The 20,652-nt window shown below is 38.8% G+C and overlaps 2 protein-coding genes across 6 annotated transcripts in view; both read right to left on the bottom strand.

Annotated features, from left to right (window-relative positions):
- Nucleotides 1-353: 353 nt before the first annotated feature.
- Nucleotides 354-3,993, bottom strand: LOC307138282 (uncharacterized protein). The gene is made up of 2 exons (XM_079836504.1): nucleotides 1,738-3,993; nucleotides 354-1,640 (listed from the first exon to the last, which is right to left on the bottom strand). The coding sequence occupies exons 1-2, from the start codon at nucleotides 1,935-1,937 to the stop codon at nucleotides 647-649; spliced, it is 1,194 nt and encodes a 397-aa protein (XP_079692630.1). The 5' UTR covers nucleotides 1,938-3,993; the 3' UTR covers nucleotides 354-646.
- Nucleotides 3,994-4,948: 955 nt separating this feature from the next.
- Nucleotides 4,949-20,652, bottom strand: part of LOC307138280 (putative ferric-chelate reductase 1) — a 30,032-nt gene continuing 14,328 nt past the window's right edge. Inside the window, exons 2-8 of one of the 5 annotated variants that reach the window (XM_079836499.1) lie at nucleotides 15,801-15,834; nucleotides 14,117-14,211; nucleotides 13,763-13,957; nucleotides 9,887-9,982; nucleotides 9,614-9,797; nucleotides 5,725-5,946; nucleotides 4,949-5,611 (exon numbers count right to left, since the gene is read on the bottom strand). In XM_079836499.1, coding sequence (XP_079692625.1) covers nucleotides 5,571-5,611; nucleotides 5,725-5,946; nucleotides 9,614-9,797; nucleotides 9,887-9,982; nucleotides 13,763-13,957; nucleotides 14,117-14,209 — 831 coding nt within the window. In that variant the 5' untranslated portion in view covers nucleotides 14,210-14,211; nucleotides 15,801-15,834 and the 3' untranslated portion in view covers nucleotides 4,949-5,570. Of the gene's footprint in view, nucleotides 5,947-9,613; nucleotides 9,798-9,886; nucleotides 9,983-13,762; nucleotides 13,958-14,116; nucleotides 14,212-15,800; nucleotides 15,993-20,652 lie in introns of those variants that run through there. The other 4 variants (XM_079836498.1, XM_079836501.1, XM_079836500.1 and 1 more) reach the window with 4 other exon arrangements.

The raw sequence follows: 20,652 nt of genomic DNA, 5'->3' as shown, positions 1-20,652 counted from the left end.
ACTGTCCACCTTTTCTCAAAAAGAAAAGCCAGATGCCAGCACCCAGTGTCCTCCAAACACAGAAAATTGCTCGTGTAAGAGTGCACGTTGAGCGAGTCATCCGAAGGGTGAAGGAGAATAAACTTTTTGATTCTGTTATACCGTTGTCAATTGCTGGAAGCATTAATGAAATTTTTGCTGTTGCTTGCCTGCTTAGCAATTATCAAAATAAACATCTTGTCACGGCATGGGCCAAGTAGTGCTGACAAGTTTACATCACAAAGTTGTAGGTTTCTGTAAGTATTAATCAATATTTATTTCTGAATTAATTCTGTTACAGTGACAACAGATGTGACCGCGCACAACAAACATTATAAACAATGATTTTTATTGTAAAATGATGCCATATTGTATGAAGTTCATGAATAAATCTGACATTACTTAATCAACCGGGTTTTTTTTTTTTTTTTTTTTTAAGCAACAAGCTAGAAGACTCATTTTATCACAATACATGTCATTTATCAATCATATTGAATTTCAGGCAAAAATATATATAGGTACGAGTAGGAAATGTAAAATAAAAGAAAAGCAGTGTACACAAAGTATGGTGTAATATTAAGTCAAAAACATATATTCCCATTTGAATTGAAATAAGAATAGGATTTCTTTACCTGCCAATCAGTTGTGATCTTCTCATTGAGAGATACTTTGGCATGTAAATGCTGAAGTAGAAATGATCACACTTCTGCCTAATTGTTTCTTGAACTTCTTTGTCTGAGTGCAGTCGCTGCACAAAGAAATCTTCCTCTGACCAGACAAAGAAGTCACACCACTGAAGTCCAGTAATTAAAAGCTGGCCTTGTATTTGCCAATAATAGGCATGGCTTTTCTTTAGTTTAAAAGCACCATTTGACATGTGTAAGTACTTGCAGTCAATGTAACTTTTAGCATTTGGACATTTAATTTCAACCAAACCGTAAGCAGGTGTTACACTGGAATCATAAACAAGGCCATCCGGCGAGGCCCCAAGCCATGGAGCCTGTGGGTGAACCACAAGTCCACAAGGGGAGTAATTTACATTGTTGTACTGGGCATATTCTTTTGCTGCCTCAAACTCCATTTCTGAACCTCTCCTCATTACCGCAGTTTGTCTGGTGCCTCTAATAATTCGCTCTGCAAGATGCTCAGCACTACTGTAACCTCTAACGTGGGAAACTTCCCTAAACCTTGAGGAGGTTATCCTCATTTGCCGCAGCATGTGCCACTCTGGATCTTTGCTCTGACCCCGTGTCGACGATTCAATTTTATGGGCCATCTCAATAGATAGCTGCAAACTTTGAATATGTAAATGTTCTTCCTCTGTGCATACCCACACACACTCTGTTGGTGACAGCTGATGAGTGATGAGGGGAAGACATGGAGGAACCGGGGCATTCTTATGCAGCTCTGTGCATTGTGTTAGAAGTTTCGGCTGCTGATAGGAGATTACACTTCCCCTCTGTACCAGTCCAAATTCAGAATCCACAAGGGGCTTGTCAATGCTCATCCCCATTGCTGTCACCAGGGGCATATCCAGTGGATCTAGGCCGTTGTACACCTCGGCCACACGAAGTACCGACAGGTCAGGAAGAGGGCCAGTCATTCCTCTGTAGAGGGTGCTCCTTGTATTAAAAAATATCATAAAGAGGTACTTAATTAATTAATTTGACATAATTATTTTCATGATTTGTTTTCCCCCATTGTTAAGTTAATATTTACCGTAATCCTCCTTTACCCATCCGACCCTGCACAGGTTTAACAACCACCATCTTCCCAACTGGACCTGGTTTTACACCCTGTGAAATTGTGACAAAATACAAAAGAGTCTCAGCTGTGATAAGGTTGTATGTGTAATGGTTAAGGTTGGATAGATTCCAGGTAAAGTTTGGGGAAAAACTCACTGAAAATACTACACTCATAATTTAAAAAATGTATTAAACAGGGGTTTAAGTTAGCAGCTACTGGTACATAATATTGCATGAAGTGAGCGGTCTGGAATAATAGGGCAACTGTGTGGTTGCATAGAGCTGTCCCCGCCACACACGAGCATTTGCACCGCACCATAATTACAGGAACGGTGTCCCTGAGGACCATCTGTTGATAGATCAGTCGTAATTACTCTATATGGTCATGGTAGACTTGTGAACTGTTGGCATGAATGTATCCTTTTAAACAAAAAAAACACAGAAATTGAGGTCTTTAAATGGGATTGAAATAAGTGGTGTGCAGCAAGTATGGCATTATATTAAGACATAAATAATGATATTTGACATCCAAAGCTGCACACTGTAAACACAATCCCATTCAAACACATCATAATAAAACAAACAGAAAGCAGTAACGAACAACTTAAGCAGCTTTTGGAAAAGTTAAGCACATGCAAGGCAGCAACAGTGGCCAGAGGCTTGAACAGCTTGAGCAGTTTTTTGGAAGTTGAGCACATACAAAGCGATAACAGAGGTCAAAATGTAACGTGACCATTTTAAGCGCAACACAAAATTTGAACTCGAACCTTTTGGAACTGCTGAACTCGGAACTCTGACATAAATTACAAGTGCAGCCCTACATTTACATAGTGAGGTTTTTCGTGCTTCTTCATGGATCTGAAACAGAAAGCCTGTACAGCGACTTCACTTGTGGCTCTGTCTTTGTTTGACACTAATGCCAATCACATATTAACACAATAATAAGTTAGGCACATACATGTAAGCGTACAGAACACAACGATAGAAATTTTCCGCCTAACACGAGAAAACCGTACTACATTACAACACGCATACTCTGTCAGACCGGGATTGTTTATTAGCCTAGCAAGCTAACGTAAGCCATAAAGTTTGAGAGATATAGACTTACCTTCATATCCGTGGATGTATGAAGATGCATACATCTTAAAGCCCTTCTCTAATTTGCTGGTAGGTGATTTGGAGGAGGACTTGCAAAGGCGATGTACGTCCGTTATCGAAAGTTTCGGCAACTCTTGTAAACATCTAGTGTAGAACAGCGCCATGTTTAGACCAGAAAAGACCAAGCCGCATTTCCGGTAAGGAAGTAGTTATGTGCAAAGAGCCCATTGAGAATTAACAGAGGTTTAGATGTTGGTTTTATTGAAAATATTTGGTCACCATTATGGGGATCGGTGTTTCCTTTAGTTGGGCAGTTTGACTCTTGGCTTTTTATGTGAGTTTGTGGTTTTTGTTACTGTGTTAACAAAACACATAATCTGTTTAAATCGAAAGAAGCCATAAACAAAAATTGTCATGAAGAAAAATGTTTGACTGAACTCATCACTGACTAAAACTATTAATAAATAATATTCACCAACAATACTTTCTTTCCACAGATCAGGCATTCTGAATTTAGATTTTTGAATACATCGTTAGGGGAAAAAAGTTTAGACGCACACAGATATCAAGAATCAGCATATGAATCTCAACAATGGTGACATACTTAATGCTACAATGCATGCTGGGAGCCATGCGTTTTATACTGTGGTGGCTTAATAAGGTTGGAGCTAAACTCAGCAGGACATCAGCTCTCTAGGGCCGAACTTGCCTACCCCTGACTTCCACCGAAATTACCCAGAACAATTTGTACCAGAAACTTTTTTTACAGGAACTTTTCCCCCCCAGACCTGCTACTGTCTGCATTTTCACTGCGGTCTAAAGTACCGTGAAGATTAGGCAAATTAAGCCGTGTTTCCACCGCAGGAACTTTCCCCAGGAACTAGGAACTTTGGGGTGGTACTCGGTATGTTTCGACCGCAGGAACCAGGGTCTAAATGAAGTGCCGGGTAAAAATTTCCCCCTCCAAACGGCCCTGCTCCCGAGGTAGTACTTTTTCAAAGTTCGAGAACTTGCAGGGGTGGGACATGCTGATTGGTTGAGCTCACGCAGCATTTTATTTAACATATACCGGCATTTTTAAAAGTCTTGCGAGGTTCGTTCTGCGTTCAGTAAATATCAGTCTTGCTCTTTCTATCCGATGGCACGCGTTCGTCTCAGCAATCGCACGGTCAATGTCCGTAATAGCTGATAATAACATTTGTTGTCTTATTTTAAATCTAGCTTTACGAGCTTTCAGAATACGCTTTAGTATCAGTGCTTGTCTCTTTTCCGCAGTTTTGTTAATGACCTCTTTAGTAAACCAATACATAAACAGTAAAAGCAGCGCTGCTTGCATCTCCTCCATACTTGTTATTGTTGCAGACAGTGTCGCGCAAAAATTATTACTGTCCGTCGCTGACTGGGAAGAGCAGCCGCGCGCAGTCCTACATCAGCCGTTTGGAGGGGGAAATATTTACCCGGAACTTCAAATGTACCCTTAAGGGTACCACCCCAGTGACGGCCACTTGTACCTTAAAAGGTACAATTTTGTACTCTTTTTTTTGAGAGTACATTAGCCGAGCATTAATGTGAGTGACTGATGAAACATGAAAGTTTGTAAAACAAATCTTGCTCAATCCTTTATCTTTACTCAAAGTAGTAAGAATGCATTAATGGACACAATTTTAGGGTGGCCCACAGCTGCTTAGCAGAACTATTTGAGTAAGACAGTAATAACGCGAGTTAGCTGGTTAGCCGGAAACTTACACAATATAAAAACACAAAACTACATATTTTGAACAGCCAGAAAATACATACATCAGTAATTAATAATACTTACAGGTTGTGATTCTGAGGAGCAAGGTCCTGACCCATCTTGAATGGATACGTTTACACCTCAGAGATTTGAAAAGCAATCATCAAAAGGTTGTACTGCTGTTGTGTCGCTTCACATCCTCACCCTTTGGAAGTGTTTACAAAAAGAGTTTGCTTTTCAAGAGCAGAAAACAGCGTCTTCGCTGCATGTACACAACATGAACCAGATACAGTGTTTGAGGGCAGGTCAAAGTAGACGTTGTTTGCGGGCAGCCAATGAAAACCATAGGCGGTCATTATAAGAATGTGTTTATCGTGTTACACAGGTCACGGAAGTTAGACAGGAATTCCTGACGACTCGTTTAGGTGGTTCAGAGTCGATTCTTTCTTTTGGGAGACAACTTTATTTATTGTGCACTTTTGACTTTGCAGACCGTTTACATTCACAGATGGTTATATTACACACTATGCACACTACAGGAGTACTTTAAAGAGACATCACAATAAACATACAAATTTCAAAGTTGTTTTTATTTATAGCAGGTACATATTAAGCCAAGATTAACTAACAAAAAATGTTAACATTTTAATAACATTGTATTTTAATTGTGTGTATAATATTTGTTATTCATGTATTATTTTAACAAACAATCTTTAATGTAACTACAAATCTCTTTCAAAATACAAGTGTACATTTTCATGATCATTCCTGCTGTCAGTAAATAATGTTAGAGGATCACTAAAACACATGTATACATCAAGCATACATGGGTTTCTTATATGTTGGTGAATAATCTTATAGAAAGAATCAGATAAAGAAAGAAGCCAATGGAAATAAGAGTATTTTTGGAAAACATGCCATATCCATATACTACTCTAAAGCATGATTAGTCCTCAGGTCTCTCTCGGGTCTCATCAAATCAGATGCAAGAAGATGCTGAAAAGGCAAATTGTAGCTGAAAAGAGAGAGTTATTTGAACTGTATGTATTGAGAAAAGAACATAAATGTTATTGTTGAATAAATTGTGATTTAACACGTCATTGGAGAACTTTTGAGAAATGTATTTACCGTGACTCAATAGGTTGGTGATTGAGATGCTGGCATTTGACTTAGCTGTGGTGCTAGCTGTGGTGCTAGCTGTGGTGCCAGCTGTGGTGCCAGCTGTGGTGTTAGCTGTGGTGCCAGCTGTGGTGTTAGCTGTGGTGCTTACAACATTAGTAGAATTGACATTCGCTAGATTAACCAGAGCAGAGGACTCGAGTACACTTGTTGGTGCTCCCAGCACAGTGCCTTTAAAACAAATTGCAAAATGGCAGTCTATAATCAGCACATAGTAGATGCATTGGGACTAAGGGCCCTACTTTAAACATCTACGGGCATGGTCTAAAGCGCATGGGGCAAGTGCACTTAGGGCGTGTTGCATCCGCTTTTGCTAGTTTAACGACAGGAAAAATGGTCACCCAGCGCAAGGTCTAAAATGGTAGTCCCTAGTCTCTTAATGAGTCATGAGTGTTTTTTGGGCATAACGTGCAATAAACCAATCAGAGTCTCATTTCCCATTCCCTTTAAAAGCCAGTTGCACTCTCGCCATGGTGGATTCGCTATTTACTAGTGGTGGACCGTTAACATGCTGCGTTAACGTGAGACTCTTATCGGGCAATACAATTTTTTTTGCCGTTAATCTATTCTCAAAGTTGGGTTGGGAGCTGGGTCTATACTACACAAGCTATGATGACTTTCACCTTTATATTTTAGCGCGGATACCTAGCCAAATTGCAATGTAGGGGCGAGAGAACGAGTCTTCGAACCTGTGTTTTGCCATAGGATAATCCAAATGGGCTTTTTTGATAGCATTTTTGTGCTCTGATACTCTCTCTTTAAGACGTCTCTTGGTCCGGCCTACATAAAATCTCATTGACCAAAGAGCTATATCTTGTAACAAAATAAGCCTGGTTTTGTATAGAAGATGATCGTTTTTTATTTTTCTGGAGTAGCTCTGATCTAGGAATGGACTGGGCTTTCCTATAGGCATTTCGTACAATTTCTGTGTGATAGCCCCTTTGTGAAAATCGATTGGCCATAACTTTTGCTTGAACTTCATATTCACTGTCGGTATTGCAAATACGTCTAAGACGTTGGAGTGGCCAAAAGGTATATTATTTTTGAGCCAATTTGGATGGAAGCTATCTGCTTTTAACATGGTGTTTCTATCTGTTGTTTTCTGATATACAGTAGTATGAAGTTTCCCATCTTTACTGTTAAAATGGTTAAGTCTAAAAAGTTAATGGTGGTTTTGGAGTGTTCCATGCACAGTTTTACATTCCTGTCATTGTTGTTCAAGTGATCATAAAACTGTATAAGTTCTTTATAAGAACCACTCCATATCAAGAAAATATCATCAATGTACCTCCTCTGCCAATCTTGTCACTGTAGTTGTTAGAATAGACAAAATCCTTCTCCCATAAACCTAATAAGAGGTTAGGGGCTAAGCATGCACCCATTGCAGGACCCCGAACCTGAATATACAATAGGTCTTGGAAAAGGAAGATCCTTTCTTGTGATCATTTTTTCTCTGTAAATGTATTGATTTGGGCTTGTAATGTAGCCACCTGGACTCTCTCTGTATGTGGACATTTCACGACATATGGCCACCTAGTGGATTGTTGTTCTTTATTTTCTTTATTTCTTTATTTGTTTTGCAACATTTACAGCCTGCCTCCTAGTGGATTGGTTTGGCATGATTCATATGGTAATTTACCATTTTACTATGTTTTTAATTAGTACACACAAAAGGGGAAATTGTTTGTTTGAGAAGCACACCCTGAAGAAGGCTGTCTGTGCCGCTATTGCGTGGGTTTTTCCCCCCATGTCTTTTAAATTTTCTATAATGAAATAGCCAGTAAAACAGGCACGTGCAGAGGGGGGGGCTTTGGGTGCTCGAGCCCCTGCCCTTTTTCAAAATGAATCAAAAGTGCCCCTCTCAGACAAATATCAATGATAATATCGTGGTCAATAAAACTAAATAAATGTGATTATTATAACATGACATTGATGACAATGTATACAATAGTAACGAACGGCTCAAAAGTCGGACAATTTCTGTTGAGGCGTTGCCATAACGCGTTGCTATGGGTTGCGTGCGTTTTGATTGACAGCTGATTTTCCTCTGTTCGGAAGCGGCTCTCGAGCCAAATATGGTCCTTTCAGAGAGTACGTGGCCTTACGGGAAAAATGTAAACCAATATTTTTTTTCAACCATAATCAGAGCTAATGTGTTGATTTAATTACAAATCTATATATTATATATTTTAAAGTATTACACAATTCACCAATGCCCGTTTGTCATGTATATACACCAACCAATCTGGCAAAGCAAGTTCAAATTCCATTGGGCATGTGAAGTGGAGCGGTAATTTTCTGTTCTTATTCATAAATCGGTTGAAAACTACATGGACAGACGAACTAACGTTTCGGGCTTTCGGTAGGGTGCGCGCGTGTACCGAACGGTTATGAATGTAATCTATAACAGTTAACAGTCGGCTTGTTTAAAGCGCGGAACACACTTCAATCCGAGTTCCCACACGAACATATTAAGTATTCAGTCCATTTTATCACGAAATTTAAACGATAAATGCCGTTTTAAAGCTCTATTTTGTGACGTGACAGATAGACGCGTATCAGTTCAACTTCAAGAGGCAGCGCGCGGCGCGCGAGTGAACGCGATCATCTCTTCCTAAAGAAATGAATATCTAAAGGTATGTTGAGGATACATTACAACTTACTGAAACGTATCATATGTTGTGTAATCGCTCCATCGGTGTTTCAACCGCGGAAAGACAATAAAACAGCTTGTAAACAAACAATGTCATGTAGAATCACATTTACCTCAGAAGTCATTCAGTGTCCACAGCTGTGAGTTCACTAGAGAGATTAACTCTTTCACTGAATACATGCACTATATTAGCCTATATATTCGTTATATTAGCCTATATATATTCATTATATACCACTTAGCCTCTTAGTGATGTCTTGTTTATTTAATGCATGTTTAAATAAACCGGTCATGAAAATTACAGCCACTAAATGATTATATTTCAACAAATAAATCAAAAAATAATAATTAGATTTACATATTAATGCAAAAACTGCTTTATGTGAAGCTTATGAGTGTTGATTATTATATCTAAAAATAAATAGCAAATTAATTTAGGCTAATAGTTTGGGCTCTGTTGTTAATCTTTAATAGCAATATGTAAGGGCTCCCTATATAGTTTACAGCATTATCTTTAAGAAACTTTTAGTTATAATTGAATTCATTTAAGGACAGACAAAATTTTTTGTATTAAACCACTGTTGAATAAAAATTAATAAAACGCAATTTTGTAAAACGTGACTTCAAAACCGAGATACGTACCGAACCGTCAGTTTTGTGTACCGTTACACCCCTAATATATATATATATATATATATATATATATATATATATATATATATATATATATATATATATATATATATATATATATATATATATATATATATATATATATATATTTACATATTGCCCCTTTTTTACATTTGAGCCCCTGCCTCTGAAGAACTCTCTGCACGGCCCTGCAGTAAAATAAAGGCTTTTTAATAATTTGAAGAAGAGTGCCTTGGATTTTCTTTTTTCCACATTCATTTGATTTCCCGACCCCAAAGAGCACCTTCAAACGACTTATTGAACTCCCTGAGCACCCTGGACTTCTTTGCCTTTTCATAACACCCAGATTGTTTTGCATTAGCCATAGCATATGGCCTAACTTGCTAACTAGAGACAGCTAGCATTTTCAGTGTCTTAGACATCTGGACCCCACTGTATTATTACAGATCTTTTTATGAGATATATTTCTTTCAGCATTAGCTACATATCCTATAACAACCTGTAATGTGTTTGAAAAATGAACAAACTCACCTTTGGTTGAACCCTTCAAGATGTCAAGGAATATGGAAATTTGGGAATTGGTATTGTTGCTGATGTTGAAATTTGTGCCGTTGACATTGCTTAGGAACCATGTGACGTTTCCATCAATGGGGATGCTGAAAACACACTGAATCAAGCTTGGTTGTATCAAACCCTGGATACTGCTTGCATTAAGCTGAAAAAAAGGATATTGATTCATATATCAAAATTATTTGATAAAAGAGTCAATATATCATACAATCTGCTCACAAATATTATCCTTACTATATCTGTGATCTCCAGTGTATTATTGTGGAGCATTGCAGTTCGGAAGAAAAATGTGGCATTATTATTGCCACACACAAAGATGAAATTAGGAGCCTGCAAAAAAAGGAGAAGGAGAAAATGGACGTAGCACCAAGCAAACTGTTGGTAATGTAAAAGCAGGATTAGGTGGTTGGCTTCCAGATAATCAGAAGAACTCTTCTCCATATGATACACACAAAAAAACAAAAACAAGATTGCAGCATAGTTTTATTAAAGTTGTGTTTCATAACTGGGTTGGACAAAACAAATAAACATGTTTTATTCACATGCAAATTTTCCCAACCAGCTTAGGGCAAACTAGTCCTGTCCGAATTGGTCTTAAAAAAGTAACTGGATTACGATCTTATAACTTCCTCTGTTAAAAATATTATAGCAAAAGGAGAAAACTTCACACTGTTACAGTTTACACCTTATTCTAGATAACTTTTATGACAGAAACAGGACACGTTATTTACAGACTACTCAATCTTAAAAACAGGCTGAATTGCCTGGTGATTACGTACACCGATCATATTATGACCACCTTCCTAATATTGTTTTTGCTGCCAAAACAGCCCTGATCTGTCAAGGCATGTGCTGTGGTATCTGGCACCAAGATGTTAGCAGCAGATCGTTTAAGTCCTGTAAGTTGCGAGGTGGGGCCTCAATGGATCGGACTTGTTTGTTCAGCACATCCCACAGATGCTCGATTGGATTGAGATCTGGGGAATTTGGAGGCCAAGTCAATACCTCAAACTCATTGTTGTGCTCCTCAAACCATTCCTCAACCATTTTTGATGTGTGGCAGGGCGCATTATCCTGCTGAAAGAGGCCACAGCCACTAGGGAATATCGTTTCCATGAAAGGGTGTAAATGGCCTGCAACAATGCTTAGGTTGGTGGTATGTGTCAAAGTAACATCCACATGGATGGCAGGACCCGAAGTTTCCCAGCAGAACATTGCCCAGAGCATCACACTGCCTCTGCCAGCTTGCCTTCTTCCCATAGTGCATCCTGTTGCCATGTGTTCCCCAGGTAAGTGACGCACCTGGCCATCCATGTGATGTAAAAGAAAATGTGATTCATCAGACCAGGACACCTTCTTCCATTGCACCGTGGTCCAGTTCTGATGCTCACATGCCCACTGTTGGCACTTTCAGCTGTGGACAGAGGTCAGCATGGGCAACCTGACTGGTCTGTGGCAATGCAACCCCATACGTAACAAACTTGCGATGTTTACACTGTGTATTTTGACACCTTTCTATTAGAACCAGCATTAAATTCTTGAGCAATTTGAGCTCGTCTGTTTAATCAGACCACACAGGCCAGCCTTCGCTCCCCACTTGCATCAATGAGCCTTGGCCGCCCATGACCCTGTCGTCGGTTCACCACTGTTCCTTCCTTGGACCACTTTTGATAGTTACTGACCACTGCAGACCGGGAACACCCCACAAGAGCAGCAGTTTTGGAGATGCTCTGAGCCAGTCGTCTAGCCATCACAATTGGCCTTTGTCAAACTGACTCAAATTCTTACTCTTGCCCATTTTTCCTGCTTTAGGGTTCCCGCCTTTTAGTTTTTCAAATCTCTAACTGTCAATGCCACCTCATTAGTGATTTTCTAGAGCTCAGCTATACAACTAAATAGACTGTCAACGCACTCTTGACAGGTAAATTAATTCTTTTTTAAAATGTCTATATATTTTATCTCTAAAATATTTTAACTGGTTTCTTACCAATCATGTCTTTTTCTCTTTTTAGCTTAACAGAATATGTAAGTGTGACTAGTTCTGTTCAGGTAAGGATACTTATCTTCTCTTCTCCACTACGCAAGTAATAGAGATATTGAATGTATGGTCCATATTGTTAGATTTTTTTTTTAATTACTTTATGCATAAACATACCCAGTCACAAAAAAAATAAAATAAAGCTATCCCATGCCTTTATCTCACTTTTTTCTTCTTCTCACTTTTAACATTTTAAACAGCTCACATACTGTCCCTTTTTTTCTAATTTTGGCCTTCCTAAATAATAGTTTTTACATAAACAACTGGAAAAGACGCACTGTAACTCTAAACTCAATTGCGTTGTCTGCAGAGAGAAAGTGCCACTCAGAATACACACACAATGAAGGACGTAAAGACACCATAGAGGATTAAGATATTTCACTCGAACTTGGTGTTCATTACATAGACCATATTCAACTTTGTATTGATAAGCCTGCCCCTCGAAGGCAAATCTCAAGAATGGCCTGTGGCGGGGTGCTATTTGAATGTGAAAGTAAGCATCTTTCAGATCCACTGAGAAAAACCAATCCCCTGGGCGAATTTGCACAAGGATTTGTTTCGTTGTCAGCATTCTGAACGAGCGCATCATAAGCGGTTTGTTCAGATCTAGGATGGGTCTGAGGCCGCCATCCTTCTCTGGAACAAGAAAGTAGCAACTGTAAAAGCCCAACTCGCTTATTGCTACGGGCACAGTTTCTACAGCCCCTTTTGCTAACAGTTTCGACACTTTGGTACGAAGCACATGACTCACATCGCTCTTCACCGATTCCTCGACCACGGCTTGAAAGCGCGGGGGTCTGCGAACAAACTGTAGCGAATAACCTCGTTTTATTATGTTCAACACCCTCTCTGATATACCGGGGATGGCCCGCATAGCAAGTGGTTGAGTTAAGTCTAGGAACGGGCCGCTTTGTAATAGGGACCCAGTCGCCCGGGGGTTTTGTGCTTGTGACACTATAGGGACAGCGCTTACACCACTGTGTAGTGGGCGCACGCTCTACATTTAGAACATGCTCGGCGCGAGCCAACAGGGCTCTGTGTGATTTTGTGGCGCAGTGTGAACAGGGCTTATGTGCAGGGGTGCATAATGTATAGTGGGCACACTGCCTACAGCCAGGACAGAGGAAAAACTCTTTTTGTGATTTATTAGGGTCGCTGTTAAAAGGGAGTTTGTGTGCTGGCGTGTGTGCTTTATAATCGGCTCGTTGACTGCAATATTGACATCTTGACATTCTTCCTGTGGTCAGGAAGGCTTTGGAGGCTCTGGGTTCAACACAATCTTGGGTCGAGGTCCCCCTCACTGCGGTCCATGGCGGCTCGCAGAACGTGAACGATGGTGATCTTCGCCACTGAGTGCAGCTGGAAGGTCAGCGGCGCTGTTTTTGAAGGCTGAGGGGGCGGCGCTGTCATGCGGGGGCCCGAGGCAGACGCCACCAGTGCTGTCTTGAACAGACCATTCCTCACTTCGGGATGCAGCGAGCAAAAGGCTGTCATCCTCGTCCTCCTCCGCTTCTGGTCCGCCGAAGGAAATAGGACCGGCCGCTAACTGAGAGGGGCGTTGGTCATCCTGGGTGAACAAGACCGGCGAAGGGGATTCTGAGAGCGAGACACGCGGGGAGTGCTCCGACATGGGCTCGCTCATCTGCTCTGATATTCTCTGTCCGTGGCGCCTCTTTCTGCGCGGCCCGAGCGAGAGAAGAGGGAGAGCAGAGGGAACAGCGTCCCCAAAATGCCCTTTAGACTGCCGTCTGCCAATTTATTGACGTGTGTTTATACGTTCTTCAGACACTGGTCACACTGATTGCGTCCCTATAGCGTCAAGTCCATGATGCCACGCTGAAGTTCTCCTTCAAAAGGGAACTTACTTACCCCAGACATACTGGTTTTCACAAAGACATTAAGCAGCAAAAACTGTTTTCAACATTGATAATAATAATAAATGTTTCTTGAACACCAAATCGGCTTTCAATTTTATGACTTTTGGTCAAAACAAGCTATCATCTTTGCTTTACAGTAGAATGGTCCACACAGAGGCATTAAAGTTTTTGTGTTGTAAAATGTGCTTTGTATACCTGAAACGTATTAGATGTCCCTCCAGCTGCTAAAGCGATGTAACCGGTAGAGTTGCCACTGAGCTCAACCGTGATGCTGATGTTGGATAAGGTAACTGAGGTGAAGTAACACTGAGAGCTACCCGAAGGATCACATCCTTTAGGGTTGTCCAAACATAGTTTGGTTTTTCCACACTCACTGTGGGTGATTTTTGACTATCAACAAGGAAAATCGGGGGGGAAAAAATTTGTTTCCTTTGTCAACATTAACAGCTCAAACAGCTTTCATAACAATAACATTTAGATTCTAAACAAATGATGATTGTTCTTTGTTCTTTGAACCAAATAATTGTGAAGCGTAAATGGTATTCTTACAGTCCGATCTGTTGGTGTTGATAGGTTGTCATCAGCCTGTGACACTGAACAGCAAATCACGCAAACCACCAAAAGCATCAGCTTACTCTCCATGTCTGAGGAATTATACAGTATATATTACATATATATATATATATATATATATATATATATATATATATATATATATATATATATATATATATATATATATATATATATATATATATATATATATATATATATATATATATATCTGTCAAGCATAGCGTTAGTTCTGGCGGGTCACGTTAGTCAAGCTTGCATCACCTGACTGTCAGACTGATCTATCAAAGCATACATATATAAGCTCCTTCAGTATTATCAGCAGTTATCGCGTTTCTCTGGAGCTAATTACCCTCCTCCATCCCCAGCTCCTCCTCTCATCAGTCAGGATTTAGCATTCTGATTCCCCTTCAATCAGACTAAATTCTCAAATTATGTTGAACTTTTAATATTGGTATTAATGATATATGCATTCATAATATATAATAATAATATATATTCAGAATAGAAGGGTTTGATTTAAAATATAATGTTTCTTTAATTTACATTTTTCAGAACCCTAAAACTTTAAAGTAAAATGAATAGTGCTGTCAAACGATTAATCGCATCCAAAATAAAAGATTGTGTTTACATAATGTGTGTGTGTACTGTGTATAATTATTATGTATTATGTAAATACACACACATGCATGTATATATTTAAGAAAACTTTTTTTATATAAAATATTTTTATTTTTATATATAAATGATATAAATATATATACCGTATACATACAAATATTTCTAAATACATGCATGTATGTGTATACATTCAAATATACATAATTATACACACACACACACACACATATATTATGTAAACACAAACTTTTATTTTGGATGCAATCAATCCTGATTAATCGTTTGACAGCCCTAAAAAAAATATATATATATATATATATAGGTTGTGCACTCTTTCTAGGAAACTAAGCTCTCAGATTTTGTTCCTTCCAATGACACAAGATCTTGCACAAGCATGTGGTATTCATGCCAAATTCTCTGAAGTTATAATCTTGTACACTTTCAGTTCAATACCTCAAATAATTTTTCTGTTTTTTTTGTTATGAAAAATATATTTATTACAATTATATATTATATAATCATATCACAGACAATGGCCTATTTTAATAAATATCGGTGCAAGTTGTTTTCATTTAAAATAGCTCAAAAATGCATTTTAGTCTATGACTAGCTTAAGCCCAATATAACTACACTTATATATTATTATTACAAACAAAAAAAATACATATATATATATATATATATATATATACATATTTTTACTATAGTAAAGTAAACTAGATTTTAATGTGTTCCAACTGATTTATCCAAAGCATTTTAATTTACAAATTTAAAAATAATCTTAACTTTTAGAGGTAAAATAATAAAAAAGCCCATGCAAAAAAAAAAAAAAAAAACAAAGGAAAAGGAAAAGAAAAAAGAAAGAAAGAAGAAGAGTTGAGTTAATTTACAGTGTGGTCGCAGACTTTTGAATCTATTAACTTGAATAATTGGCATGGATTAAACTAATGGGTTAAATAAACATCAAAATACAGACAAAATTAAATCAATTACAAATCCTTAATCAAAATCTTTGCATTAGATATGGTTCTTCTTCTACCTGTAGATGTCTTCACCACGTTGATCTTCCCACCCTTTGAAAATGAGTAAAGAATTATTTCATGTTTATACTTTAAATAGAAGTCAAAGCCAACAGAACCGGATTGGAAATGAACACTCCCAATTGAATGCATGAGGAAATACAATTCTGGTCAGATTATGTTTTTACATAATCTTGCTCATTTTGGTATGTAGCATATTGTGGTGTTGGTCAGTGGTTTTTATACCTACTTTAGAACGCTTATTGCCAAAAAAAGAAAAGAAAAGTTGAACAAGTCGAGGTTTAGTTGAGATTTTTTTTTTCACAGTGTATCGATCTCAGACTTTTGAATCTATTAACTTGAATAATTAGCATGGTTTAATTAATGGATTAAATAAACATTAAAATACAGACAAAAATCAATCAATCATGCAAACCTATCAAAATCATAATCTTTACATAATGCCCAGTGTTAAATGAACTCCCATCAGTGTACATATGTGGCCACACTATGGGTGTTAAAATGTTAATAAAAGTTAATGAGATAATTAAGTGATTAATCAAGTGAGGATTGACAATTAGTAGTGACACCTGATGCTAATAAGTAGAATCATTGAAGGAAAGAGAAACAAGAAGAACAGAAAAAGAGACACAGGGAAACAAAACCACTGCAACATGGCTTCCAGCCATTACACATTATTGCATTTATTATTATTAATATATATATTTTTTAACTTTATTTCTGTCATACATCTACCACCGCTCTTATTGAGAATTAACTGAAGTTTATATGTTAAGGAAATGTAATGAAAGTTTCACTTGAAGTTATCATTATGGTTATCAGTATTTGCTTCAGTTGCATTATTGACCCTTGACTTTTTAACATTAGTTTTTCTTTGGCTGCTGCAATTTTGTGTTTATAAAGCAAAGTTTGTTATGGCAAGAGAAATGATGTGTATTCTAGAAAGCAGTTTATGTGACACACCCGGGTATGTTTAAGGGTAAGTAAGCGGATGACCTCAACTTTCGGTTCTAAAAACTGAGGTTACTTTCAGGGTGTGTAATAGCCACTAACTCTCTGAACATAAGCAGGTTCTGATGGTCATAATGGTTCTAATGATTTGATGATGACATTATCATTACGTAGTAGCCTGATTCACTGATCTCATTCAGCGTTATTAGCTGGTTATATATAAATAATGTGTTATTAATGTTTTATAACAGTAAACGATGTTACAGCTTGAGATCCAGCAGTGCTGTAAAGTTTTTTTTAAAACACACACAGACATCAAGACTCAACATACAAACATCAACAATGGTGACAACCAAAATGCTTCATGTTGCAGTACATTATGGAAGCCTTAGCCACCAATCAAAACTCATCCATGGCTCCCATTGCAACATTAATATATGCAGCTGAATTGCCCTATTATTTTCATTAATTGTTCCTGTTTGCTTTTATTTTGCCATTGTTTTGTTGTGACTTTAGCTTGTTTTGTGATTCAGAGTTGATCTGTTTGTCAGTATTTTGTTTATTGTCACCATTGTTGAGATTTGTATGCTGATTTCTTGATGTCTGTGTATCTAAACACAGTAGCTTCAATATTAAAGTTACACATCAAGCATATAGTCAGAGATTTAAACTGACTTTCCACGGCAGTTTTTTTCCCCAGGAACTATGGACTTTAGGGGTGGTACTCGGTGTGTTTTAACCACAGGAACCAGGGTCTAAATGATGTTCTGGGGAAAATTTCCCACTCTAAAAGCCCCTGCTTGCAAAGTAGTACTTTTTCAAAGTTCAGGAACTTTCGGGGATGGGAATTGGGCGCTAAACATGCTCAGTGGTGGAGTTCACGTAGCATTTTGATTGGTTGACTTTTATTTCAACCGCCATTTTTAAAAGTCTGTTGCAGTGCGTGCAGTAAGAGTTGTTTGCTATTCGAATCAATGGAGTTTAAAAAATACAACCAATGGACCAACGATGAGATTCAGGCTTTATTAAGCTTATATGCCAACCCGTTTTCACTCCCACTGTGTAAAGGAAATCCCCAAAAGCGATCAGCGTCTCCATCCGCAGAAGATCACGAACACATTAAATTTCAAATATTGCCACCCGTTACGTCAGTTTTCATAGTGAAATTGCATTGGCTCTCGTAAGTCTCATGACCAATTGCGTCATTACGTCAGCTTTGATTGTAAAATGTCATTGGTTCTCGTGTGTCTTGTGACCGAATGCGTCATGCTAAAGAGGCGTGTGTATTATTTGAATGAGATATGAATGAGTGCGTTCACGGAGTGGCGGGATCATCATCTCAGCGATTAAAACATTAAGATCAACTCTGTTCTTTACATAAAGACATCGTGGGACTTCAGAAGACTTGGAATGCAACATGAGTTAATACTTTTATACTGTTTTGGGTCAGTTTTTGCAATAAATAGATGTGACTGTATTTGTATTTGCCTGTTATGTGTTTTATATTGTTTAGAAGTGGGTAGGTTTAGGGTAGGAGTTGGGTTAGCAGCTCCAAAATATAAAAGTAACCTTTAAAGGTGAACTATGTAGGATTTTTGCAGTAAAACATCCAGAAATCACTAGGCCAGTGTTATATATTTTGTTCAGTTGAGTACTTAGAATATCCCAAATGTTTTCAACTATTTGTAAATCGTGAGAAAATTGCTATTTTAACCAAGGAGCCGGGACGTGTGAGCTATGCGTGTGAGGGAGTCGCCTGTCGATTGCGTCATATCTGTGTCACCCTCGGTCTCCGGTTTTATTCAGTGAAACACTTTACTCTCACTGCATTGTGAACAAGTGTCATAGCAGCCGCCGAGCGAACGTCATAACTTCCTTTTCAACACACTCAGATATATCTAATACGATAAACAGAGCTGCGTTACCTCACACTCAGCACTGGAGAAGAGGAAGTGCCGCCGGCAACTGTGTCATAATAAAAGTCCCGCCGGCGACTATGCCATAATAACAGTCCCGCTCTTCAATCGCTCCTGCGGCCTTGCTCAGCTCCACAACACTCGGTCCTGCTCTGCTTCACTACAGTAATGTTAATAATCGCATCCATGAACATGATTTCTGCCCGAGTCCTATCCTGACTGTTTCCCACCGGCTGTGAGGTGAAGACCACATGTCCCGAGATTCTGCGCTCAAACGTGGCGTCATCAAACTACGCCTTTGTTTTGAACAGGCGACCTCTAGTGGACGGAAAAGTTACATAGTGTAGCTTTAAATATGAATAAAATATGAATAAAATCATGTCTGCTTTTACAAATGCAAAGAATAACATGCATCTTGATCTGACGCATTGGGTAAACAACTGAAATGAATGGAGCACCCAGCGCGTCGATATAGTGACGCCTAGGGGTGACTTTAGCGTCTTCGATGTGACGCGGAAGGCACTTGACCATGCTTCGGAATTTGACGCCTTGGGAGTGAGAATGGGTTGCATATGCAGAGGATGAAATCCAGCAGGAACTGGAGAGTCGTGCGCAGTCCTACGTCACTAGACTTTGCCTAATCTTCACAGTACTTCAGACTCGGATGGAAACACAGACATGCAGCAACAGGTCTGGGGGGAAAACGTTTCTGGGAAACAAGTTCCTGGGACAAATTGTCCTGGCTAATTTCGGTGAAAATGCTCTAAATGAATGACTTCAGAGTAAATCAGGTTATTACTTGATGATAATATCAACATCAAAAAAATAACCATTAAGGTCATATTTTCTCTTGCCATAACAAATGTGCTTCATAAACACATAGTTGGAACAGCCAGAGGAAAACTAATATTAAAAAAGTCAAGGGTCAAGAGTCCAACTAAGGCAAATACTGATCACTATCATGGTGGCTTGAAACGAAACATACCTCTGTTAATTATCAATAAGAACTTTTGTAGATGTATAACAGAAATAAAGTCAAACTTGTAGTTTTTGTGTCTCTTTTATATCGGTTCATTATGTTTCTCTTCCTTCAATGATTCTGCTTATTGGCATCAGGTGTTACCCCTAGTGGTCAATCATAAATTAATCACTTTATTATCTCACACTGCTTCACTGTTATTTTAACACAGTAGTGTGGACACATACACTATATTGCCAAAAGTTTTGGGACGCCTACTTTTACATGCACATGAACTCTAATGACATCCCATTCTTAATCCGTAGATACGTAGTTTAATATGGAGTTGGCCCACCCTTTGCAGCTATAACAGCTTTAACTCTTCTGGGAAGGCTCTCCACAAGGTTTAGGAGTGTGTTTATGGGAATTGTTTACCATTCTTCTAGAAGCGCATTTGTGAAGTCAGGCACTGATGTTGGATTAGAAGGCCTGGCTCACAGTCTCCGCTCAAATTCATCCCAAAGGTGTTCTGGTGGGTTAAGGTCAGGACTCTGTGCAGGCCAGTCAAGTTCCTCCACACCAAACTCGCTCATTAATGTCTTTATGGGCCTTGCTTTGTGCACTGGTGCGCAGTCATGTTGGAACAAACTGTTCCCGCAAAGTTGGGAGCATGAAATTGTCCAAAATGTCTTGGTATGCTGAAACATTAAGAGTTTATTTCACTGGAACTAAGGGGCCAAACCCAACCCCTAAAAAAACAACCCCACACCATAATCCCCCCTCCACCAAACTTTACACTTGGCTCAATGCAGTCAGACAAGTACCGTTCTCCTGGCAACTGCCAAACCCAGACTCATCCATCGGATTGCCAAACAGAGAAGTGTGATTGGTCACTCCAGAGAACACGTCTCCACTGCTCTAGAGTCCTGTGGCAGTATGCACCACTGCATCCGACACTTTTCATTGCACTTGGTGATGTAAGGCTTGGAATGGATGCAGATGCTCGGCCATGGAAACCCATTCCAT

The sequence above is a fragment of the Gobio gobio genome, assembly GCF_949357685.1.
Source record: "Gobio gobio genome assembly, chromosome: 15".
NCBI classification, from domain to species: Eukaryota; Metazoa; Chordata; class Actinopteri; order Cypriniformes; family Gobionidae; genus Gobio; species Gobio gobio.
The sequence above is the reverse complement of the archived record's forward strand: the minus strand, read 5'-3'. Positions and strand labels throughout refer to the sequence as shown.

Bases quoted from the DNA above. Each gene is read 5' to 3' on its own strand.
- LOC307138282 (XM_079836504.1), bottom strand. From the start codon at position 1,937: ATGAGTGTAGTATTTTCAGTGAGTTTTTCCCCAAACTTTACCTGGAAT. The intron at 1,641-1,737 runs GTAAATATTAAC...TTTTAATACAAG, and splicing joins ATGGGTAAAGGAGGATTACG to GAGCACCCTCTACAGAGGAA.